The sequence below is a fragment of the Ailuropoda melanoleuca genome, chromosome 14 (genome assembly GCF_002007445.2).
Source record: "Ailuropoda melanoleuca isolate Jingjing chromosome 14, ASM200744v2, whole genome shotgun sequence".
Taxonomy (NCBI): domain Eukaryota; kingdom Metazoa; phylum Chordata; class Mammalia; order Carnivora; family Ursidae; genus Ailuropoda; species Ailuropoda melanoleuca.
The window spans coordinates 52,615,641-52,642,125 of NC_048231.1; the positions used below are offsets into that span (position 1 = coordinate 52,615,641).

Consider the following 26,485-nt stretch of genomic DNA (forward strand, 5'->3'; position numbering starts at 1 on the left):
AATGTTTAAGTATTTATTTGGCAATAGTAGGCCAGATTAAAGGAAGACCATTAGGGAGATTCACTGTATGTGAAAATAAAGAGTAAGGGCTAGGGATTTCTGCTTACATGATTTGGCAAGAGACTGAATAAGAAGACACAAATGAGCTCTTTATTCAGACGTTTCTTATGGTCTAGAAGGCACTGAATTGATTGGCTGGGGAAATAAATCTGGTTCCTGACCTTGCAAGGCTCTTTTTTATCTTGTAACTATTATGTTCTAGAGTAAATACATTTTAATATGATAGTGAAAGCCACTCAAAACAGAAAAAATAAACTGGCATATTTTAGTAACTGTGAGACAATTTTCTGTGGCCATCTGATACAATACGTCATTTTATGTTATTGTGTCTGTGCCTCAGGTAGACATTCTCCTACCAGAGGTCCCTTAAGACTCTGCCACGGTTCCATCAAAGGGTAATCCTTCCACTGCAGCATATGCTATCACGAGCCTCGCTTCTTCAACTTGATTGAAAATCATATCATCATTTCCCCAAGGCTTTTCATGAAAAGCGAAATCCCTACATGATTCTACAGAGACACTGTAAAGGGATAGTTGTCTCTCCTCTGTAAAGAGTGTTCAGTCAGTTCAATTCTCTTTATGAATCCAAGTTTATTTTACCATTGAATCCTTATACATAATCACCAGTGAAGTATAAGTCAAACTTATTTAAAATAAATGTTAATTATATTTTTCTTTTCATAAAAGTGCAGGAAATGTGTAAAATATGAAATGTAATGATAAATTATTAATCTCACCACTCAAGAGAGCTTACCATTATTATTCTGTTATTTAATTTTTTCAGTCATTTTGTGTTTTTATTTACTATATATATAATTTAAAAATTAGAATTGTAATCTTATTGTTCATACTGCTTTTGTAGCCATTTTCTCCCTGTTACTTGCAAATATAATTTGAACATATTTACTTTTCTTTAAATAGTCTTTGAAAACCTGGCTGTTAATAACTGCAAAATTATCTATTCTGATAGATACCACAGTTTATTTTGTTTTTTCTTTTGTATCCAACATTAACTTTTTCCAGTTCTTAAATAACAATAGAAGACATCCTTTTAAAGAAAGTTATGTATGTTTATTATTACTTTCTTGTTGTTGTAAGTGGAATTAATGGATTAAAGAGGATAGAAACAATTTTTAAGCATTTGATAAATACTTCAGATTACCCTCCATGAAGTTTTTTTCCTTCCAGCAACAATATGAGAAAATTCAGGCATGAAAAAGAAAAAAAATGGAACAAGACCCCAGATCTCTTAAAATACAGGCACAAATTTTCTGTGAACGTTGTATTAACAAGGACTATTTTGTTTTTTTTCACAATTTATCCACAAGTCCTGGTACATAAAAATAGGCAATAAATCCCATTTAAAATATTTTTAATAAAATAACTCATATACAGGTTGAATTAGTAATCAGAAATCTCCTAACAAAGTAAAGCCTTGGACTTGATGGCTCCACCAGTGAATTCTACTAAACATTTAAAGAATAACTAATGCCAGTCCTTTCAAAAAAATTGAAGAGGAGGGAACCCTTCCTAACTCATTTTATGAGCCCAGTACAACCTTCTACAGCCAGAAAAAGACACTACAAGAAAACTACAGACCAGGATCCTTTATGAACCCTGATGCAAAAATCCTTAACAAAATACTTAGGAAACCGAATTCTGCATTATGTTAAAAGGATTATATGTCATGACCAAGTGGGATTGACTTCTGGAATGCAAGGATGATTCAACATATGAAAATTGATCAATGCAATAATAACCTAATTAAAAGAATGAAGGACAAAAGCTGACATAATCATCTCAATTGATGAAAAAGCATGTACCAGGTTCAACACAATCTCATGGAAAAAAGAAAAAACAACAAAACATTCAACAGCTTAGGAACAGAAGGAAAATAATATAATAAAAGTCATATATGAAAAATCCATAGGAAACATTATAGTGAGTAGTGAAAGACTGAAAGCTTCTTTTCTAAGATCAGGAAAAAAGCAAAGATGCCTGATTTCGCCACTTTTTTTCAACATTGTACTGAAAATCCTAACCAGAAAAATTAGGAAGAAAAAGTAAAAAAGACACCTGAATTGGAAGCAAAGAAATAAGATTATCTCTGTTCATGATATGATGATATGATCTTATATGTAGAAAACCTTAAAGATTACACACACACACACACACACACACGCACACCTCTTAAAATTAATAAATGAATTCAGCGAAGTAACAGGATTTAAAATGAAGACTCAAAATTAATTGCATTTCTACATACTAACAAGGAAGAATCTGAACAGGATATTAAAAAACAATTACATTTACAATGGCACCGAAAAGAATAAAATGCTTAGGAATTAACCAAGGAGGTGAAAGAGTTGTTCAATGAAATGTACAAAACACTGCTGAAGGAAATTGAAGAATACATAAATAAATGGAAAGACATTCCATGCTTATGGATTGGAAAACTTAGTATTATTAAGATGTCTGTATTACCCAAGGTGACCTACAGATTCAACGCAGTCCCCCTCAAAATCCCAAAGATGTTTTTTGCAGAAATAGAAAAATCTGTCCTAAGATTTATGTGAAATATCAAGGGACTCTGAGTAGCTAAAAGAGTCTTGAAAAGGAACAGATTTGGAAGACTCACAGTTTCTTATTTCAACATATTACATATATATGTAAACATATTACAAAGCCACAGTTATTAAAACAGTGTGATAATGGCTTAAATGTAGACACACAGAACAATGGAATAGAGAGCCTAGAAATAAACACTAGCATATAGGGTCGAATGATTTTCAACAAGGGTGCCAAGACTATTCAATGGAGAAAGAATAGTCTCTTCAACAAATATTGCTGAGAAAGTTGCTTAGCCACATGCAAAAGAATAAAGGTGAACCCCTACCTCACTTCATATACAAAAATTAAATCAAAACCAATCAATGTGGTAAACATAAGGGCTAAAACCATAGCAATATTCAAAGATAGGGCAAAAGCTTCACAACATTGAATTCAGTAGTTATTTCTCAGATATGACACTAAAGGGACAGACAACAACAACAAAAATAGACAATCTGGACCTTATGAAAACTAAAAGGTCTGTTATCAAAGGACAGTATCAAAATAGTGAGAAGGTAGGGCACCTGGGTGGCTCAGTTGGCTAAGTGTCTGCCTTCGGCTCAGGTCATGATCCCAGGGTCCTGGGGTTGAGCCCCACGTCTGGTTCCCTGCTCAGCGAGGAGTCTGCTTCTCGCTCTCCCTCTGCTGCTCCCCCTGCTTGTGCGCACTCGCGCTCTCTCTCTCTCTTTCTATCAAATGAATACATCTTAAAAAAAAAGAGTGAAAAGACAACCTCAGGATGGGATGAAATATTTGCAAATCATATATCTGGCAAGGGATTATTATCCAGAATATATAGAGAACTCCTAAAACTCAATAATAGTAAAAATCAGCCCAAATAAAAAATGGGCAAAGGACTTTATTAGACATTTCTCTAAAGAAGATACTGGAATGGTCAATAACCACATAAAAAGATGCACACCGTCAGTAATTATTAGGGAAATGCAAATTAAGACCACAATGAGATACCACCTCATATCCACTGGGGTGGCTACAATTAAAAAAAAAAAAAGAAAAAAGAAGAAAATACGAAGGGTTGGTAAGGACGTGTAGAAATTGGAACCCTTGGTCATTGTGGGAATGTAAAAAGGTATAGTTCCTGTGAAAAGTAGTATGACAGTTCCTCAAAAAATTAAAAATATAATTACCATATGGTCTAGTATTTCCACTTCTTGGTATATATACCAAGATTTGAAAGCACGGTCTCAAAGAGATATTTGTACACCCATATAGCAGCATTATCACAATAGCCAAAATGTGGAAGCAACCCAAGTGTGCATGAACAGATGAATAGATAAGGAAAATGTGGTATGTTCATACAATGGAATATCAGTAAGCCTTAAAGGAAGGAAATCCTGACATATGGTACAACATGCATGAACCTTGAGGATATTATGCTCAGTGAAATAATTTTTTTATAATAATTTTTTATTATGTTATGTTAGTCACCATACAGTATATCCTTAGTTTTTGCTGTAAAGTCCCATGATTCATTACTTGCGTGTAACACCCAGTGCACCATGCAATACGTGCCCTCCTTAATACCCATCACCGGCTTATCCCGATCCCCCACCCCCTTCCCCTCTGAAGCCCTCAGTGTTGCTTAGTGAAATAAATTAACCACAAAAGGCAAATACTGGATGATTCCACTTGTATGAAATACTTAGAGTAGTCAAAATCAGAGAAAAAAAGTGATGGTTGCCAGGAGTTATAGGGAGAGGGGATTAGCAATCATTTTTTATGGATATAGAGTTTCAGTTTCATCAGATGAAAGGAGTTCTGGAGATGGATGTTGGTGTATAACAATATGAATATATTTAGTGTCACTGAACTGTACTTTTAAAAATCAATTTGGTAAATTTTGTTATGTGTATTTTACCACAAAAAAATTGGAAAACAGTTCACATGTATAGTTTCATTACAAGTCCTATAAATGAAAAACGGTATTCTTCTCCCTACCCCAGATTTTTTTATCCAGGGACAAACTTGTTACTTTTATTTACCTCCCTGTTCCTCAAGAATGGGTTTATTGCCACTTACTACTGTATTTTTCAGTTTAGATACTTTCTCTTACCTGTACTTAAGCACTTTACATTTAATATGTTTCTTTGTATGATTGGATTTAAATCCTCCCTGTTGCTAGTGGCTTTCTACTTATCCCATATGTTTTTGGTCCTTTTTCCCCTCCTTTTCTGCCTTTTAAAAATTTGTATTGTGTAGTATTTAATGCTTTTGTTCTTTGCTATTGGATTTTTAATTTACCTCCTAAAATATTTCTCAGTTCCTCTAGGATTTACAATGTACCTATCTATTTACCCTACAGCCTATTATACCACTTTCCATATGATGTAAGAGCCTCACTCTCCCATTCTTTCTGATCTTGTCTTTATTTCCGGATGACTTTTTGTTCTCATAAGACAAACAAGGGAAATAAGAAGTGAAAACAAACTCTTCTCTGTATATGTTCTGTACCTCATAAGTGCTGTTCACTATTTCCAGTGCCCTTCATTTCTTTGTGTAGTTCCACACTTCCGACTGGTAGCATACTCCCCTCTGAAGAATATTCTTTTGAACTGAGATATAATTTATATATAAAATTATAATACTTTCAAGTGTACAACATGATTCAATATTTGTATATATTGCACAATGATTGAAATGACAAATCGAGTTAACATCCAGCACATAGTTATAATATTTTTTCCTTGTATTGAGAAGTTTAAAGACCTACTATCTTAACAACTTTCAAATATACAATATGGTATATTGTTAACTATACTTACCATGTAGTGCATTACATCCTCATAATTTATGTATTTTATAACTGGAAGTTTATATTTTTTGACCCCTTCACCCATTTTTTGCCCACCCCCTGCCTTTGGTAACCGCCAGTCTGTTAGCTGTGTCTGTGTTTGTTTTTCTTTGTATTTGTTTGTTTTTAGATTCCACATGTAAGTGAGGTAATATTGGTGACTTATTTCACTCAGCATATAAATCCTTCAAGGTTCATCCATGTTGTTGCAAATGGTAGTCTTTTCCTTTTGATGACTGAATAATATTCCATTTTATGACTGAATAATATCCCATTTTCTTTGTCCATTCACCCATTTATGGACACTTATGTAGCTTCTGTATCTTGACAACTGCAGATAATGCTGCAGTGAGCATGGGCGTGCATACGTCATTTCAAGTTAGTGTTTTTGTTTTTTTCAGATAAATACCTACAAGGGGAATTGCTGGATCATATGGTTTTCATTTTTTGAGGAAATTCCATACTGTTTTCCATAGCGGCTTCACCAATTTGCATCCCCACCAACAGTGCACAAAGGTTTCCTTTTCTCAACATCCTCTTTGACATTTGTTATTTCTTGTCCTTTTATAATAGCCATTCTCACATGTGTGAGGTGACAGGTGTGTGGTTGTGATTTATATTTTTCTGATGACTAGTGATGTCGAGCACCTTTTCATGTATTTGTGGGCCATCTGTATATCTTCTTTGGAAAAATGTCTATTCACATCCTCTGTTCATTTTTAAATCAGATTGTTTCTTTTTTCTTATTGATTTGTATGAGTTCTCTATATAAGTTTGGTGATTTACCCCCCTTATCAAATACATGACTTGCAAATATTTTCTCTCATTCAGTAGATTGCCTTCTCGTTTTGTTGATGGCTGCCTTTGCTGTGCAGAAGCTTTTTACCTTGATGCAGTTCTACTTGGTTATTTTTGCTTTTGTTCTCTTTGCTTTGGGTGTCAAATCCAAAAATTCAATGTGAGGACCAAGGTCAAGGAGATTACTGTCTACATCTTCTTCTAGGAATTTTATGTTTCAGGTCTTATGTTCAAGTCTTTAATTCATTTTGAGTTAGTTTTTGTGTATGATGTAAGATGGTAGTTCAGTTTCATTATTTTGCTTGTCAGTGTCTGGTTTTCCCAACACCATTTATTGCAGAGACTGTCCTTTCCCCACGTATATTCTTGCCTCCTTTGTTGTAAATTAATTGACCATATATGCATGGGTTTATTTCTGGGCTCTCTATTCTGTTCTATTGATCCCTGTGTTTTAATGCCAATGCCATACTGTTTTGATTAAAATAGTTTTGTAATGTAGTTTGAAATCAGGAAGTGTTATGCTGCCAGCTTTGTTGTTCTTTCCCAAGATTGCTTTATTCGGGGTCTTTTGTGGTTCCAAACAAGTTTTAGAACTGTTCTGTTTCTGTGAAAAATGCCTTTGGAATTTGGGGGATTGCATTAAATTTGTAGATTGCTTTGTATGGTATGGACATTTTAACAATATTAATTCTTCCTGTCCATAAGCACAGAATATCTTTCCATTTATTTCTGTCTTCTTTAATTTCTTTCATGAATGTCTTATAGTTCTCAGAGTATAGATCTTTCACCTCTTTAGTTAAACTTATTCTTAGGTATTTTATTCTTTTTGATGCAATTGTAAATGGAATTGTTTTCTTAATTTTTTTTCTAGTAGTTCATTATTAGTGTAGAGAAATACAATAGATTTTCATGTATTAATTTTGTATCCTGCAACTTCATAAATTTTGTTGATTTTTTCTAACAGTTTGTGTGTGTGTGTGTGTGTGTGTGTGTGTGTGTGTGTGTGTGGAGCCTTAGGATTTTCTACATATAAAATATCGTGTTCTCTGAAAATAGTGACAGTTTTACTTCTTTCTTTCTCATTTAGATGCCTTTTCTTTCTTTCTCTTGCCTAATTGCTTTGACTAGGACTTCTATATTATGTTAAAAAACAGTGGAAAGAGTGGACATCCTTGTCTTGTCCTGATCTCAGAGGAAAGGTTTTTAGCTTTTCACCTCTGAGTGTGATGTTGGCTGGGAGCTTGTCATATATGGCCTTTATTGTGTTGAGGTATATTCCTTTATACCCACCTTGTTGAGAATTTTTATCATAAATGGATGTTGAATTTTGTCAAATGCTTTTTGCATCTATTGAAATGATCATATGATTTTTATCCTTTGTTTTGTTAATGTGGTGTATCACACTGATTAATTGCGGGTGTTGAACTATCCTTGCATCCCTGAGATAAATCCCACTTGGTTTCCATGTATGACTCTGTTAATATATTGTAGAATTCAGTTTGCTGATATTTTATTGAGGATTTTTGCATCTGTGTTTGTCAGAGATATTGATGTGCATTTTTTTTTCTTCTTGTGGCATCCTTGTTTGGTTTGGTATCAGCGTAATGCTGGCCTCATAAGAGGATTTTGGAAGTGTTCCTTCCTCTTCCATCTTTTTGGAAGAGTTTGAGATGGATTGATATTAATTTGTTAAATGTTTGGTAGATTTCACCAGTGAAGCCATCACAGGTTTTTGATTACTGATTCAATCTCCTTATTAGTAACTGGTCTGTTCAGATTTTTTATTTCTTCGTGGTTCAGTCTTGATAGGTTGTATGTTTTTAGGAATTTATTCATGTCTTCTAATTTGTCCAGCTTGCTGGTGCATAACTGTTTGTAATAGTTTCTTCTGATCCTGTGTGTTTATGTGGTATCGGGTTGTAACATCTCCTCTTTCACTTCTTTCATGTTCCTTCTCCCTAAAGAACTGCCTTTAGGATTTCTTCTAACACAGGTTTGTTAGAAATGCATTATCTCAGCAATTGTTTGCCTGAAAAAGTCTTTATTTTGCCTTAATATTTTAAAGTGTTTTTGCTGGATATAGAATTATGTGTTGACAGATCTTTCTCCCCTTTATTTCATTAAAGTTGTATTCTCTTTTGGCTGGCATAGTTTTTGTTTGGAAGTCTACTCTAATCCTTTCCCATGTTTTCCTGAATGTAATTTTTGCTTTCCTTCTGGCAACACCTTAAAATTTTTGTCTTCAGAGCTCTGAAAGGGAGCTCTTGCTAATCTTCTGTCTCACTCCTAATCTTTCCTGTGAGCACTTGGTAAGGTCCATTATAAAGAGCCTGTGAGCGAGTATGGGGATATTCTGCTTATGTCTGGGGCCAGCTATTACAGACTGACATGCTAGCTCCCACTTGACCTTTAAGAAGTTACTTAAATGTTAGCTGATTTCTTCTTACTTACTTGGGTGGAATCAACTTTTCCTCTAGTGCTCTGCCACAGGTTAAATATTTGAGTTTCTCAGCTGTCCCTAGAGGAACTGTGCCTCCTTCGATTTCCATTAATTCTTTTCCTTGGAACTTCAGCTCCTTAATTTGCTCCAGGAAATTTATCATTTTTCAGAGTATCTGGCTGTTTCTCACTGTTAGGGAGTGAGTAACAGTCTTCTGTGGCTTTCTACATTCTACACAGAAATGGCATTCTCCCTTAGTTTCCAGGAGCATTCTTTTTTTTTATTTTTAATGATTTTTTTATTATATTATGTTAATCACCATACAGTACATCCCCGGATTCCGATGTAAAGTTCGATGCTTCATTAGTTGCGTATAACACCCAGTGCACCATGCAATACGTGCCCTCCTTACTACCCATCACCAGTCTATCCCATTCTCCCACCCCCACCCCTCTGAAGTCTTCAGTTTGTTTCTCATAGTCCACAGTCTCTCATGTTTCATTCCCCCTTCTGATTACCCCCCTTTTCTTTATCCCTTTCTTCCCCTACCGATCATCCAGGAGCAATCTTATTTTCCGAGTCTTCTCTTACTTCTCTAAGGATATGAATTAGAGGTTCATCTACTTTTTGAACTTGCTGGTTTAAATCTTCTATTCCTTATATTGTCTCTTTTCTCAAATTTCCTTTTTTTTCTTATTGTTTTTGCTTGTTTTATTATTGATTTATTGGGTTCTTCAGATCTCTGGTGAATCTTAGTTGTCCTTTCATTTTTAGGAATAAGGTCCTGAGAAGCAGAGTAAAATCTCTGGGTGCCCTAATGGAGCTTCTGAAATTGTAAGCGTCCCTGTGGGGTGCTGAGATGTTAACCAGAATGTTTTAGTTGGATGCCCCAAAATGTCATAATTAAGACTGCTGGGTCGGTTCCCACAGGAAACGCTCCTCTTCCTCCTTCTGACTGGGGTGTGTATGTGGGGGGGGGGTTGTGGGAGTTGTTGAGGGTGGGGCAGAGGGCTCCCTGCAGTTTGAAATCCAGGTACTGCATGTGGCCGTTGTTCTATGAATAGGCTTCATCGCCATGTAAGATCCCAAAGTCTGTACCTTCTTTGTTTCATCCTGTCCAGAGACTAAATCCTCCAGCCTTTAGCCTTAATGTGGTAGGAATAGTTGACTAGTTGTATGAGGCAAGGTAGGTGACTTAGTGTGCCTAAAAGTTTCTATTAGGACTTGAAAACAAGCACTAGCTGTTAGCCCCACACTGCTGCCTTCAGAAGTATCTGACGCCTGCAGTTCCTGAAACTTTCCAGGGTTCTATAACATACATTAACTTACTCCTTTAACAGATTTGTTTTAGCTTTCTCAGTACTGTGAAGTCAATTTTCATTCATTTATTTCCTTTTTTTTAATGTTTTTTTATTATATTATGTTAGTCACCATACAGTACATCCCTGGTTTTTGATGTAAAGTTCAATGATTCATTAGTTGCGTATAACACCCAGTGCACCATGCAATACGTGCCCTCCTTACTACCCATCACCAGCCTAGCCCATTCCCCCACCCCCCTCCCCTCTGAAGCCCTCAGTTTGTTTCTCAGAGTCCATAGTCTCNAGTCCATAGTCTCTCATGTTTCATTCCCCCTTCTGATTACCCCCCTTTTCTTTATCCCTTTCTTCCCCTACCGATCCTCCTAGTTCTTATGTTCCATAGATGAGAGAAATCATATGATAATTGTCTTTCTCTGCTTGACTTATTTCACTTAGCATTATCTCCTCCAGTGCCGTCCATGTTGCAGCAAATGTTGAGAATTCGTTCTTTCTGATAGCTGAGTAATATTCCATTGTATATATGGACCACAACTTCTTAATCCAGTATTCTGTTGAAGGGCATCTCTGCTCCTTCCACGATTTAGCTATTGTGGAAAATGCTGCTATGAACATTGGGGTCCATATGGCCCTTCTTTTCACTGTGTCTGTATCTTTGGGGTAAATACCCAGTAGTGCAATGGCTGGGTCATAGGGTAGTTCAATTTTTAACTTTTTAAGGGACCTCCACACTGTTTTCCAGAGTGGCTGTACCAACTTGCATTCCCACCAACAATGTAGGAGGGATCCCCTTTCTCCACATCCTCTCCAACAATTGTTGTTTCTTGCCTTGTCTATCTTTGCCATTCTAACTGGCGTAAGGTGGTATCTCAGTGTGGTTTTGATTTGAATTTCCCTGATGGCTAATGATTTTGAACATTTTTTCATGTGTCTGTTAGCCATTTGTATGTCTTCATTGGAAAAGTGTCTGTTCATATCTTCTGCCCATTTTATGATTTGTTTATTTGTTTCTCGTGTATTGAGTTTGAGAAGTTCTTTGTAGATCTTGGATACCAGTCCTTTATCTGTGGTGTCCTTTGCAAATATATTCTCCCATTCCGTGGGCTGTCTCTTAGTTTTTTTGACTGTTTCCTTGGCTGTGCAGAAGCTTTTTATCTTGATGAAGTCCCACAAGTTCATTTTATCCTTTGTTTCTCTTGCCTTTGGAGATGTGTCATGAAAAAGTGTACTGTGGCCGATGTCGTAGAGGTTGCTGCCTATGTTCTCCTCTAGGATTTTGATGGATTCCTGTCTCACATCGAGGTCTTTCATCCATTTGGAGTTTATTTTTGTGTATGGTGTGAGAGAGTGGTCAAGTTTCATTCTTTTGCATGTAGCTGTCCAATTTTCCCAGCACCATTTATTGAAGAGACTGTCTTTTTTCCACCGGATGTTTTTTCCTGCTTTATCAAAGATTAGTTGCCCAAAGAGCCGAGGGTCCATTTCTGGGTTCTCTATTCTGTTCCATTGGTCGATGTGTCTGTTTTTGTGCCAGTACCATGCTGTCTTTGTGATCACAGCTTTGTAGTACAGCTCGAAATCCGGCATTGTGATGCCCCCAGCTTTGTTTTTCCTTTTCAACAGTTCCTTGGAGATTCGGGGCCTTTTCTGGTTCCATACAAATTTAAGGACTATTTGTTCCAGTTCTTTGAAAAATGTCCTCGGTATTTTGATCGGGATAGCATTGAAAGTGTAGATTGCTCTGGGTAGCATGGACATTTTAACTATGTTAATTCTTCCGATCCATGAGCATGGAATATTTTTCCATCTTTTTGTGTCTTCCTCAATGTCTTTCAAGAGTGATTTATAGTTTCTAGAATATAGATCCTTTACTTCTCTGGTTAAGTTAATTCCAAGGTAACATATGATTTTTGGTGCTATTGTAAATGGGATGGATTCCCTAATTTCTCTTTCTTTAGTCTCATTGTTCGTGTATAGAAATGCAACTGATTTCTGAGCATTGATTTTGTATCCCGCCACATTACTGAATTGCTCTATAACTTCTAATAGTTTGGGAGTGGATTCTTTTGGGTTTTCCATATAGACTATCATGTCATCTGCGAAGAGAGACAGTTTGACTTCTTCTTTGCCAATTTGGATACCTTTTATCTCTTTTTGTCTTCTGATTGCTGTTGCAAGGACTTCTAGTACTATGTTGAATAATAGTGGCGAGAGTGGGCATCCTTGTCGTGTTCCTGATCTTAAGGGAAAGGCTTCCAGCTTTTCCCCATTGAGAATAATGCTTGCNGTTGAGAATGATATTTGCTGTAGGCTTTTCATAGATGGTTTTTATGAGATTGAGGAATGTACCCTCTATCCCTACACTCTGAAGGGTTTTAATCAGGAAAGGATGCTGTATTTTGTCAAATGTTTTTTCTGCATCCATTGAGAGAATCATATGATTTTTGGCCTTTTCCTTCTGGATAAAATCTATGACAGTGATCAATTTGTGAATGTTGGACCACCCTTGCATCCCAGGGATGATTCCCACTTGGTCATCATGGATAATCCTTTTAATGTATTGTTGGATTCTATTAGCCAGGATCTTGTTGAGAATTTTGGCATCCATATTCATTAGGGAAATCGGTCTGTAATTCCAAGCCGCACTCAAAAGAATAGAAAAAATCTAAAATGCAGTTTTTATATTCTCACCTCAAGAAGCTGGAACAGCAACAGAGGAACAGGCCTAATCCACACACGAGAAAGCAGTTGATCAAGATTAGAGCAGAAATCAATGAATTAGAAACCGGGAGCACGGGGGCACCTGGGTAGCGCAGTCGTTAAGCGTCTGCCTTCGGCTCAGTGCGTGATCCCGGTGTTCCGGGATAAAGCCCCACATTGGGCTCCTCCACTGGGAGCCTGCTTCTTCCTCTCCCACTCCTTTGCTGTGCTCCCTCTCTCGCTGGCTGTCTCTCTGTCACATAAATAAAAATAAAATCTTTAAAAAAAGAAAAAGAAAAAAAAAGAAACCAGGAGCACAGTAGAGCAGATCCACAGAACTAGAAGCTGGTTCTTTGAAAGAGTAAATAAAATTGACAAACCGCTGGCAAGACTTATCCAAAGGAATAGAGAAAGCACCCAAATTAATAAAATGATGAATGAAAAGGGAGAGGTCGCAACCAACACCAATGAAATAGGAAGGATTATTAGAAACTTTTACCATCAGCTTTAGGCCAATAAATTAAGCAGTCTGGAAGAGATGGAGGCCTTGCTGGAAACCTATAAACTACCAAGACTGAAACAGGAAGAAATTGATTTTTTAAACAGGCCAATTAATTATGAAGAGATTGAAACAGTGATAAAAAACCTTCCAAAAAACAAAACACCAGGACTGGACGGTTTTCCCGGGGAATTCTACCAAACATTCAAAGAAGAAATAATACCTATTCTCCTAAAGCTATTTCAAAAAATAGAAACAGAAGGAAAGCTACCAAACTCATTCTTTGAGGCCAATATTGTTGATCCCCAAACCAGGCAAAGACCCCATCAAAAAGGAGAATTATAAATCATTTATTTCCTTGTAACACTTCCAGGGATTTCTGTTGACATTTCTCATCTGCTTTTGTCTTTTTACCTAATCTCAATGTAGCTTTATATCCTTGTACTGGTATTGTTTTTTGTATTTATCTTATTTTACTTTTTTTGCATAAACTACATTTTATTTATCCTGTTTTTAAAAACGTTGTGTTTCTCTTTCCACTCAGGTTAGTTACTCCTCTCAAGGAAATCGCAATTGGTGCCAAGCCCTCTGTATTAATTACCATGAGCTAACTAGCATATCAAATGACTCCAAAGTTTAGCACCTTAACACATTAAGAATTGATTTCTTGGTTCCTCTAGTAGTACAGTTATAGCTAGTTCTGCCCCATGTAATTATCCTGGGACTGGGGCTCTTCCAGGTCCTTGGGGATCTTTTGGCAAATCCTGAAAGTGGGAAAAGAACCAAAGTCTGCACACAACTTTAGGGGCCCAACTTGGAAGTGACTTTTAACATCATTTCTATCCATGTGCATGGGCCAGAACTCAGTTACATAGCTATACTTATCAGCATGGGAGTCTAGGAAATTTATTTTCCCAAGAGGAAAAGGAAAATGGTTGAACTATTAACAATTCTATGCTATCTATATTTTGTTAATTCCCATATGATTGCATATACGTGTACACATACATACTCATACATCCATATATTCGTGAACCCATGTCCCTTTAAAATAATCACTGGGTGTTATACACAAACAATGAATCATGGAACACTACATCAAAAGCTAATGATGTATTGTATGGTGACTACCATATCATAATAAAAAATAAAATGAAATGAAATAAAATAAAATAATTAATTGCTTGTGCAAAAATGGAATTATATACGTATTTTTCCATTGTCTTTTTACCTTGCTCAACTATGTCTCATGGCAGATCTCTTCCAACTCATTTGGTATAGTTCTGATTCTTTATATAGGCTACATAATATTCCATCATATGTTGCATCAAAATTAGTTCAGCATTTTCTCTGTTGATAAGTATTCATTTAAAAATACCTTTGTTGACATTGTGGCATTTAGAAGGGAATGGGGCTAAATGTATATGCTCATTTCTACATTTTTAAATTGGAAGCCTAGCATTCACACTGGCTGTGAATGTATACTAAAGGCAAGATTAATTCCAGAAATAAAACTATAATAATTTATATTTTGAGAGGTAATAAAGTGTAATTTATAGGAGTAACAGCAATTGGTTTCCATAGATTCTCTAGAATCATCGATTTGCTGGACATAATATTAGCAATTATCTTTGATGTTTGAGAAACACATAGAAATATTTTAGCAATTTATGTTTTGATACCAAGTAACTATTTAACTTTACTTCATAATTTCTTTGCAAAGCTAAAATTACATTAGCAAAATTTACAGTATAAGTAAATCTTGTATTTATTTGCAACATTAACTGTCAACTTTTTTAGGCACACAGAATTACTGTATTTTAAATGACATTTTGGTGTTTCCTATGGATAGATTCTGTTGGCATAAGGAATGTAAGTGTTCAGAGAAAAATGCATATTAATTAATTAATTAATTAAACAGATAATAAGTACCTATTAAGCGTGAGGCCCAGCTAAAAGCTAAGGATATAACAAAGAACAATACAGACATAACATGTAAGGATTTTTAGTGGAATATTGTGTAGTTAGTGAAGCTGAGAGAACAATAGAGGTATAGAATAAACAGTGTGTTTTCTATAATGTGAGGTATTGAGAGAGACAGATGGACAGAGACAGAAAGAGAGGGTGAGACAAAGGGTCAGAGAGGAATAGAAGCAATTACCCCATCTTGAATGCCTGTCATTTACCAAGCACTGGATTGGATTAGGTACCTTGGGAGCCGTGGTCCTTTTGGAGACATGTTCTGCTGGGATCTCATCCAGCGTAGTCCAGATTGTTGTTTTTTTACTGAAAGTGATGTCACTAGACAGAGAAGAGACTTTATTGCCTTAGTCTATTCCTAATACACTTCATCTCAGCCATACTTTGAGTAAAACAATCAATTACAAAATGAGCTCCTTGATAAGTACTTGAAATACTCATAGTTTATTCTATAGATCGAAAGCTCTCTGTGCTCTAGGATCCGATGATCAAGGAATAAATCTGACATACTGTTATAAATACTAGGGAGTCTAACTTGTATACTTTGGTCAGAAAAGATATTTTAACTTTGATTGCGATGAGCTGAACAGGAGTCCAAGACTTCTGGCATTTAAGGTACCATCACTGTGAGGTCAGTTTCAACCTATTTTTTGAAAACAAAATTGATTTCACCTCAATCAGGCGGTAGCAGTGATTGAGATAACTGATTGTCCTTATGTTTTGTATTTATTTTGTCTTGTACTAAATAGCGCACCACTGTCTAACAGGGGAAACTAGCGTTTCCGATGTTAAGATCGTTTCCACAAAGAGCCGCTCCATGTGTGCAGAAGCTACCGAGAGGAGTCAGTGGGGACTGTGTGCAGTCTCTACCATTGCCTGGCCTGGACGTTCAGATGTGTTCCTTCCTGCCTTGTCAGAGCTTCCTGAAATGGGGAAATAAATAGGCAGTGTCGGAGGGGCATTCTTAGAAAATCCACTCTCTTGAAATGATGGCCAAAGCCTTTGAGGGCTTCAGCATGACTAGTTCTATGGCTCTCATTCCCTTGTGGGTGCTTCCTCTTGGCCTTAGTGCCCGCCAGCCTACAGAGCACTCACCAGACCTCAAAGGGACTCTTCAGATGTCTTGGTTTCTGTAGCTTGCAGGTCAGGAGACCAGGGCTCTCGCTTTGGCTTCATTATTAGTTGTCGTGCCTTAGCCAAGTCACTTAAAATGCCAGGTCTCACTTTCCTCATCAGTACAATGACGAGTTGGATGAAGTGCCCCCTTAAGCCCATCAGCATTCTGTTTGTGCTGACTGAACTTCTCAGTAAGACTCTTGACACATCCTTTTTTATTGCTGGTTATTAAACAGGAGGACTATTGTCCATTACTTGAAAACTGCTTGTCCTGGGATGCCTATGATTTTTGGTTCCTGGATTGGCCACTGATATAATTATGGTTATCATGCTTCTCTGGGTTCCATGGGACAGGTTACACAGACCAGAATGCCAGGAACTTAAGGGCTAGTGCTATTTATTCGTTATCCTAATTCTTTAGACTGTTTCAGTGGCTAAACTATGTTTCTATTGAGGCTATTGTTCCTGGAGGTAAAATAATGGAGGATGTGGTTATAAGAAGAGCCTATAACCAATCTGACACATCAGAGCTTTCTAATATGGAAGCAACAGTTGAGTATTGCATTTGCCTTGTACAGATGCCACAGATCAGTTGGCCTTCCCTTGGTACTGTCCAGTCTAGAGTGCTATTTGGAATCTCAGCCAGTACTGGTGCGGGAGCCTCAGCATGGCGCCTCTGAATACCGCCAACATCAGCAGGCAAACAACTTTCTATCAGCGTTCCATTCATTATTTTGAGACTAGACCAATATAATTTTGGCTCACATATCTGTCTTTCATGGCCACCACGAAATCAAGTGCAAACTTATTAAGAAATACATTTCAGTCATTCAGCAAATATTTGCCAAATATTTATTGAGTGATAATCACATACTAGGCACTGTTCTAGACTCAGAGAAAATGGCAGTGAAGTGAAAAAATCCCTGTCATAAGGCAGTTACGTTCTTATAAAGTGAGAGAACAAATATGTAAAATATTTATACAAGACGTTAATTGGTGGCAAATGCTATGGACAAAAAATAAAACGGGTAATGGGGTTAGGAAGGGCACATGTATTTGGAGATGGGGCTTTTATATATACAGGCAGTTAGGGAAGGACTTACTGAGGATGTGATATTCAAGCAACAACTTAAAGGAGGTGAGGTGGGCAGTCTGGAGGGTCCGTGGGGAGAACTTCCCTGTAAGAGCACAGCGAGTGCAAGACCTTGAGGAGGGAGGAAGTTGGCTGTGTCCTAGTTGGATCTGGAGCAGAGTGAAAGGGAGAAGAGGTCGGAGTGGTAAGGACTTGCTTTTCCCCGAGTGATAGAAGTGGCCCTTGGAATGACATGATTGAGGTATGTTCTTACTTATATTTAACTTGGTTTGACCTTAAGTTTCTCCATTTTTGTGCCCATCCCCATACGTGTATCCTCTTTACGGGCTTTATCTTGACCCTCACTTTTTCTAACTCCGACCACTGGGATTGACCTCCATCTCGAAGCTTTTTCACACAGGGCTTTCTTATTGCCCTCTTAGGATAGCACATTCTGCGTATCCTGAATAGTCCCAATGCTTCTCCTAGAACAGTTCTCATCTCTTCAGAGAAGCCTCTCCTCCCTGAGGGCGCAAGCCCTTCCACTCCACCACACCTCCTCCCTCCTCTGTCTGTCATCTGGTTGCCTTCTAGTTATTTGCTAACATTAATTGAAGAGTTTGTCACCTGGGTCTTCCTTTTCTCTAGAGAACTGCCAGTACCATGGGAAAATCCAGAGGCTGCCTGGCAGGTGCCCTGCTTTGTAGTTCCTTGGTCCAAATATCCGACACATTTTCCTTGTTTGGTTTAGCCACCTGTGCCCACAGCCACACCTCGGACTTCATCTTTCCTCAGCTTTTGCCCATCTCTGAAGTGCTAATCTCTCATTAGTGTGGAAAGAGGTGGGATGTGAATAAATGTATTTGTATCTACAAGCCTGCCTCCAATCCAGAGATGTTCTCACTCTCACCCTTGCCATTCTAGACCTTGGCCTCCAGGGGGAGCTCACACTCCCAGTCCTGAGACCTTGGAGGTTGGACCTGCTTGGACCATGGAGCTCTGGGTTACAGTACTAGGGGGGAAACAGTGCTTGAGTGTGTGGGTAATGGAGTCAGACATAATTGTTCAAATCCCATGTCTTCCACCTCCTAACTGTTTAATACTGAGCAAGTTGCTCATGTTCTCTGAGCCTCACTTTTAAAATGTGGATGAAAAGCCACACCTCACGGTCTATGTGAGGAATAAATGACTTAGTGTAAATGGAATACTCAGTAGAGAGGTTACTAAGAAAGGGAAATCAGTTAGATATTGCTTCTTGGAGACAAGTGAAGAGGTTAAACGCTATTGTTCCATGGAGTGGTCTCATATATTTCTTGAAACTAGAAGGAATTTAAACTTTTGAAAAGCTTCTGTCTCATTGCCACACAGCTGTGTGAAAGTATCTGTTCTTGCCCCTTCCTCTGTAGTCCCACTTCTGATTTCCCCAACCCCAGGTGGAGCAGGACTTAGGGTGGGGTCCAGGAGGAAGACGGGGGAACAGGTGGCTTTTGCAGGCCCCCCCTAGGCAATGAGACATTCTTCTCTTCTTGGGCTCATTGAACAGGGAAAATGTACATAATACATGTTTTCCTTTTTTTGTACATACATAGCTCATTTCTGGAGAGTGCCGTAGAGGCTGTTATTGCTTCAGAAACATTTAAAACAGTGACAGTTTTTTATTTTCACTTACTGAGCACAAAAAGGGTGAAAAAGATGATTTCTTTCATAGCAGCCTGCAGTATTTCTTCAAGGGGCTGGAGCAGCACTAATTGCTTCCCCTCTTAGACACTGCATGTTTGTTCATTCCTCAACCCACCACACGCTGCTTTCTTTAGTCACCATTCCATGGAATCTGCTGCCCAGGACCCTGGTGAGGAACCTAAAGCAGGGAGGAGGGGACTCTGGAGCTGAAGGGCGAGGTATGAGCATACTCAGAACCTGTGCAGAAATGTGGAAATCCAAAATACAAGGAATGAGTTTGGACAGTCATTAAAAATATGAAAATATGAGCTACAAAAGTAAATGAAGTATAGAAATAATGAAACAGAAGGTATGTAACAAGGACATATGGACAAGGACAAAAACCCTAAAAGAGCTTTTTAAAAAAATTCCGGCTTAAAACATGTTTACAAAAGTGAGATAAAGCAAACCAGTTATGAAAGTAAATGTAAATGTTTTTCAAAATCCATTTAGAAGATGTTTAAAATAGATATACCTGAAATAATATAATTTAAAAGTAAGAAAGATGGGGAAAATTTTATCAATAAAACAAAAAATAAAGTAACAAGATGGCATACAATTTAATTTTTAGTAAAAAAGAGGAATTTGATGCAAAATGCAATCAAGGTGTCCAAAAGGGACATTTTTTTCTATGTTAAATAAAAATCACAATTGTGAACATGACATATGCTTTTCTGTGCTAAGTAATGTAACATCAAAGCATGAGAGACTATGGACTCTGAGAAACAAACTGAGGGCTTGAGAGGGGAGGGGGCTGGGGGAATGGGATAGGCTGGTGATGGGGTAGTAAGGAGGGCACGTATTGCATGGTGCACTGGGTGTTATATGCAATTAATGAATCATCGAACTTTACATCAGAAACCAGGGATGTACTGTATGGTGACTAACATAATATAATAAAAAATATTATTGTAAATTTAAAAAAAAGATAAAAAAATATGGAGCAAAACACCCCATGATCCAGCAGTTTTACTCCTGGATGCGTTCCAACAGATGTATATATTTCTGGTCACCAGAGAGAATGTACTGGAATGTTTGCAGCAGCACTCTGCATAATAGCTCCCACAACACAACTACCCAAATGACCATCACCAATAGAATGGATAAATAAATCGTGAGACCTTCACCCAATGGACTACTATACAGCAGTGAAAACAAATGTTCTGCATACAGCAATCGCCATGAACCTCACAGTCAGAGTGCTGAGCAAAAGCTGTCCACTGCAAATGAGCACATACTGTATGATTCCACTTACACAAAGGAAAAAAATGGAACAAGCAGAGCTAATCTTAGAGGATGAGAGTTTCTCTTTGCAGAGAGGGGGCAGTGACTAGAAGAGAGCACGATGTGGAAGGGGTGTCCTGGGTTCTGGTCACAGGGTTGTGCTAATTTTGTGAATAATTTTCAAGCTGTTTACTTGATTTGTCTATTTTTCTTTAAATATATTCTATTTTAGTAAAAAGTTAAAATACGAAGAAAAAATTATCAGAGATAGTAGAGCACTGTGCAGAAAAACTATTTTAGAAATTTTTAGCACATTGCTTCAGGCTTTTTACTTGAATAAAAAATCAACAGATTTTTTAGTAATATAGCTATTTACATTGAATTTGTGCATACTGGTATTATACCTTAAAACATATATGTATGTGTATCTACATACTTAAAAATTTTTTTAACTGTTGATCCAATATTAGGCCAAAAAGAAATCCTAAAGTCCCCAAACAGGACTTGTACAGACCATGTGACATTCTGAAACTGCCATGTGCTAATAAACTAGATACTATTATTAAAAATTTTAAACAACTATAAACATTAACTGTTTGAGATAGCTCTTAAATAAATATTTGGCCACTGACTAAACGAAAGTGACAATTACAGATTGTAATAATAATTGTTTCTGAGAAAATAAAAGTGAGAAAAATAAATATTTCATAAAAGTTTGTCCAGGTGTCTAAAGCTGTATTCAGGGGCAACAATAGTTAAGTTCATAGTGTTGAATGCTTCTATTATTTAAAAAATGAAAATAAATTACTTTTCTTTGTAATTCAATTTGACAAGTAAAAGCAAACCTAAGGGAGATATGAGTAAAGTAATAAGAGTAAAAGCAACAAATGAAATAATTAGAAAAGAGAAGCAAATACAATAGAGCGGATGAATAAATCTAAGTACTTATTCCTTTAAAGGAAAAAGAAAACAGCACAATAATAGGTAGTGTAATGTAATTGGGAATAAAATAGCACAGATGTAAAGAGAAACAAGAAATTCAAATTTTTTCAAATATGGAGTGCTTTATGCCATATTATACCAATATGTATTTTTTTTAAAGATTTTATTTATTTACTTGACAGAGAGACAGCCAGCAAGAGAGGGAACACAAGCAGAGGGAGTGGGAGAGGAAGAAGCAGGCTCCCAGAGGAGGAGCCTGATGTGGGGCTGGATCCCATAACGCCGGGATCACGCCCTGAGCCGAAGGCAGACGCTTAACGACTGTGCTACCCAGGCGCCCCCCCCTTTTTTTTAAAGATTTTATTTATTTAACTAATATGTATTTTTAAGTTGCAATTATAAATGGCAAACCTGAGAAACTGTAATTACAGAGGTGTAATTAAGGGAATAAAACCCTAACAGATGCAGAAGTATTGGAGGAATTAGAAAGATTACCAGTTCATGGTCTGAGATCAGACAGTGATTCTGAGCTTTTTTCAAACTTCCAAAGAGGGCTTCTGAGTGTAACCTTGCTCTGCCGAGTATGCACAGCACCGTTTGACCTTGGCCAGCCTACTTAACCTTGTTGAGTGAATGACTAAACCAATGAATGAGTGCTCGCTTGCCTTAGTGGGGATGAACTAGCCCTCTCAGATAAAATAGACAAGTTAGGTAATGTATCTGAGGTTCTTAGCATAAGGGCTATTAAATAGTAGCATTCAGTTAACAATAGGTCAGCTGTCTTACGGTACATGCGAATCAAAATGTCAGTGAGTAATCTTTTGATATGTACATGTATTTTTAAGGTTATCCTGATCCAGAAAATTTTTCCTGGACAGAATATCTGGAAGCTACTCAAACTAATGCCGTTCCTGCCAAAGTTTTTAAAATGGTAAGTTTGTATCTGAATACACTCTCACCTTTAAGCAATGCACATGTTGACTTCATTTGGCAGTTTTAAATTACTCTAGATTTTTCTTTTTAAAGTCAAGTGTTATTTTCATAACTGATTTGCCTTGTTTTCGATTAAAACCACAAAGGAGGTGACTCACTTACTATTGTTCCTCTACACAAAAGGAATGATGATGATTTCCGTACTTGAAAAGCCCAGTGGCCGGCCCTAATGAAGGGCCTCATCAATTTCAGATGAGGGTGGGGTCCTTTATTTCTGCTTGTATTCATCCCTCAGGTGGGAACTCTGAACGTTCACAGTCTCGGGGACTGTTTGAATGTCCACGATGCCATAATAAAAAAAGGTGAATTGTATGTAGCCTGTGTGTGCCCAGCTTTTATCCGTTTTGAGGGAAACATTGCTTTAGCATTTGTTAGAACACCAATTTTTAAGTCCAGATTTGTCCGTAATACATTTATTCCGGGTTGAACCAAGCATAAATTATTTGGTAAAAGGCAGTGCATTGATAGTCTAGTTAGAGATATTTATGTCTGAAGCAGTTTTCAAATTGTTCCCTTTCAACTTGTGTGCTCTGGGCTTTCTGACTCATCTTTAATCAGAATTTTATATAGTGAGCTTCCACATACAATTTCATTTATAAAAAGTTTTCTAGGGATCACAAGGGACTTGAAACAAAATGCTATTTCATTTTTTTTTAATTCATTATGTAGTAGGCTGGATTTGGAAAATAAGTGTAATCAAATTAAGAAGGCTAGAAGTCCTGGAGTGCTTGAAAGGACTTTAAGAATTGCAAAAACTCAATCAGCAAAATACCAGCTGCTTGTACTATCATTTTCTCTTTTGCTTTCTGTCAAAACTCATTTTACTTCTCAAGAAGAAAATTACAAGAAAATAAAATTATGATTCAGTTAAAAATGCAACTTCCAGGCTCTGACATGGGTTATTATGGATTCATCTCACGCTATACATCTTTGGCCTCTGCAGTATGAAACTGTTACCTTTGTTATCAGGACAGCGACCTTGGGGAGAGCAGAAAGATTTTCAAGCATCAAAGACCTAATTATAGTCCGTGTACTCCATTTAGTAGATGTAATAATGCATTTTGGAGGAAAATATGTTTCCACAAAAGCTGGAGAGAGACAAACCTGGTACTGGAGAAAGAACTAACTGTTTATTACTCATGTCTCATGAAGGCTTTATTTTCCTATTGCCATTTCTAGACTTGAGGAATTCAATACACTTTCATTTTCAATAAGGTCAGTTGAATTCTTTTATATGTAATAGCTTTCAAAGTGAAACTTTTGCCATCCTATGAACACTGTTGGAGTTGTCTTTTGACTTTGATTTTTGGTTTTTAAATTTCCTTGGTGTCAATGATTTGGTAAGTCCCAGTGTATTTTTTCCCATTCAGTTGTTTTTTTGTTTTGTTTTGGTTTTTTTTTTTAGTGTTTTCTGAGTGTCCATCATTATAGACTCCTGGTTCCTAGCATTTTAAGAGTTGGAAGAAAGCTTAAATTAATACAGTTTTTAACGTGCTTATGTTACAAAAGCACAGGTTATGGCTTTAAATTACATTGTGGTATGATTTTTAAACAGTTTAACTGTGAAGGTCATGCAGTTTTTATCTATTTTAAAATTTAGATTTACAGGGGCGCCTGGGTGGCACAACGGTTAAGCGTCTGCCTTTGGCTCAGGGCGTGATCCCGGCGTTATGGGATCGAGCCCCACATCAGGCTCCTCCGCTATGAGCCTGCTTCTTCCTCTCCCACTCCCCCTGCTTGTGTTCCCTCCCTTGCTGGCTATCTCTCTCTGTCAAATAAATAAATAAAATCTTTAAAAAAATTAGATTTATAAAGGATTATGTTTATCTTCTCTAATTATTTACTAAATAATTTTGTCTTCTGGGTCATACACTCCAAAACTGGGCAGTGAGAATAGTCAACAGCTTCTTAATTTATAATTTCAGAGGAAAAAATCTAAACAAATAAATAAACTGTTAATAAATTAGAAACTTTTCTGAATCTTGTGATCAATGAATTTATGATTTACTCTCTTTTTAGCATCTTGAAAATGACCAAAAAATTCTTTCTTCTCTCACAGGTTTTAATAAAACTGGATAAAATAATATGCATAAGCCTTATGTGCCCTTCAACCTAAATTCCAGTTGTATGAAGGGTCTGAATGCAAAGTCAGAAAAATTGCACTTTAGAAAGCATGCGTGTCTTCTCTGAGCAGTTGGGTTTTGCTGACTTTTGCTCTTGTGACGTTTCAGCGGACACCCCACGGTTTTCTGCCGAGCATGAGACTTGAAGCGGTGGACAGACGGAACCCCAGGCTCATTCGAGTTGCTACCGTCATCGATGTGGATGACCAGCGAGTAAAGGTACGCACTTCCGGGGCGTGCACCGGAGGCGTCCCCACTCCTCCCAAGACACTCTGGTTTCTTGGCACAGTGGGAGAAGAAAACTTCCACTGATACCGTTCCTAGTCCCAGGTCCTGGATACAGAGATTGCTGGCTGATGTGCACCTGACATGGAGAATCTGTAGATTAGACACAGCTGATTTTGAGAGGGATTCTAACATGTTCCTCTTTGGATTTGCTCTTCAGACTTTATACGTTTTTACTTTCTTTTTTTCTTTTTTTAAAGCTTCCTTTTATTGCTAGTGTCAGCTTTTTTTTTTAAATAGTCATTAAACACCTTAACAAGAACAATTAAGTCTTTATTTTCTACCGTTCCTTGTTAGATCAAAGAAAAATGAGCAAAAGGACTTTAGTCACCATAGCTAATACAAAAATTTAGATTTTGAAGGAAATATTTGCTGAACAGATTTCTATACTGTCCTTATTGTAAAATCTATTTTTTTAATGCACACATCTTCAAAATGAAATTTTCTTAAAACGGAAGCTTTCATTTTTTTTTATAGAGAGCTAAACATTGTGGTAGTCAATAAATCTACAGCATATGGCAGTTCAAAATTATTTTCCATCCAAACAGTTTATTTCATACTAATAAAAAGATTCAAGTCAACTACTTTTAATAGGCATTATCAAGAAAGAGGCACTTAAGTTTGATATAGCTTGCTATGATATAAAATAAATCTTATTTGCTATATGCTGAATTTGAAAACAATTTCTATTTTATCTCATGAAGAATAATAAGTACATATATTTTAGTAAAATTTGGAGATGAGTATTTCACCATAGATTATCAAGAATTAGCAATACCTTTTATTCTTCTTGACAAATTAAAACAATTATGCTGAGCACTATTCAGGACTAATACATTATAGGTATTTTTTCCCACATATCGTGTTTTTAATGTTTTATTCTATACTGAATTTTTCTTAAGAATTGCTTAAATTCTTACTTATTTGTGGCTCTTTATGGCTCACTCTTCTAGCACTTACTCTGGGAATGGCTTTGGAATATCATAATTACTTTATAAATTCAGGAATAATATTTTAAGCTTCTACTTATTTATTTGAGAGGGAGAGAGACAGAGAGAGAGTGCGAGAGAGAAGGGAGAGGAAGAGGGAAGGAATCCCAAGCGGATTCCACGCTGAGTGCGGAGCCCCACACGGGGCTCGACCCACAACCCTGAGATCATGACCTGAGCTGAGACCAAGAGTCGGAAGCTAAACTGACTAAGCCACCCAGGCGCCCCAAAATTCAGGAATATTTTGTCATTGAAAATGAGCCTCAGGTTTTTTTCTCTGAATTCCCGTTTAACTTTCATTATAAAATTATTGCATTTAAAGGAAAAATTCAATCTTAATAATACATCAAATCTTACTGAGAATTTTGACAGATTATTTTCTTGTGATTCATAAGATACATACTGTGTTATCCGTTGAGTGTATTTGCCACCTTATTTATGTGATCATATTGGGTTAACACATTACCTTAAAATAATTGAAAAACTTTAGTTCCTAAAGTGAATTTAGTGTATTTCTTATTTACCATCTCAACACTGATCCTTTTAATATCTGAGAATTTAGCTGATCCTTCCAAAGAAATATTTTGTGTATCTTCCTCCTTATTCTTTCTCTTTCATGGTAATTGCCTTGTCCTTTACTACAGGGAAAGAGTTGAAAAGTGCTTGGTCCCTTTGACAGGATTAGAACCTTAAGCATTATCTCTGTGGTTGTGAGCACAATGGAAATCCCATTAGGATTTTAGGACTAAATTAAGTTGTGTTTATGCAGCTGATGCTCTCTGTCTTGCGAAAAGTGCTTTATAA

At 36.8% G+C, this 26,485-nt stretch overlaps 1 protein-coding gene across 4 annotated transcripts in view; it reads left to right on the top strand.

Annotated features, from left to right (window-relative positions):
• The window catches only part of L3MBTL4 (L3MBTL histone methyl-lysine binding protein 4), a 375,657-nt gene that overhangs the window by 170,604 nt on the left and 178,568 nt on the right, over window positions 1-26,485 (top strand). For all 4 annotated transcript variants that reach the window (XM_019802531.2, XM_034642569.1, XM_034642568.1 and 1 more), the window contains 2 exons: window positions 22,137-22,222; window positions 24,516-24,626. In XM_019802531.2, coding sequence (XP_019658090.1) covers window positions 22,137-22,222; window positions 24,516-24,626 — 197 coding nt within the window. The remainder of the gene's footprint in view (window positions 1-22,136; window positions 22,223-24,515; window positions 24,627-26,485) is intronic.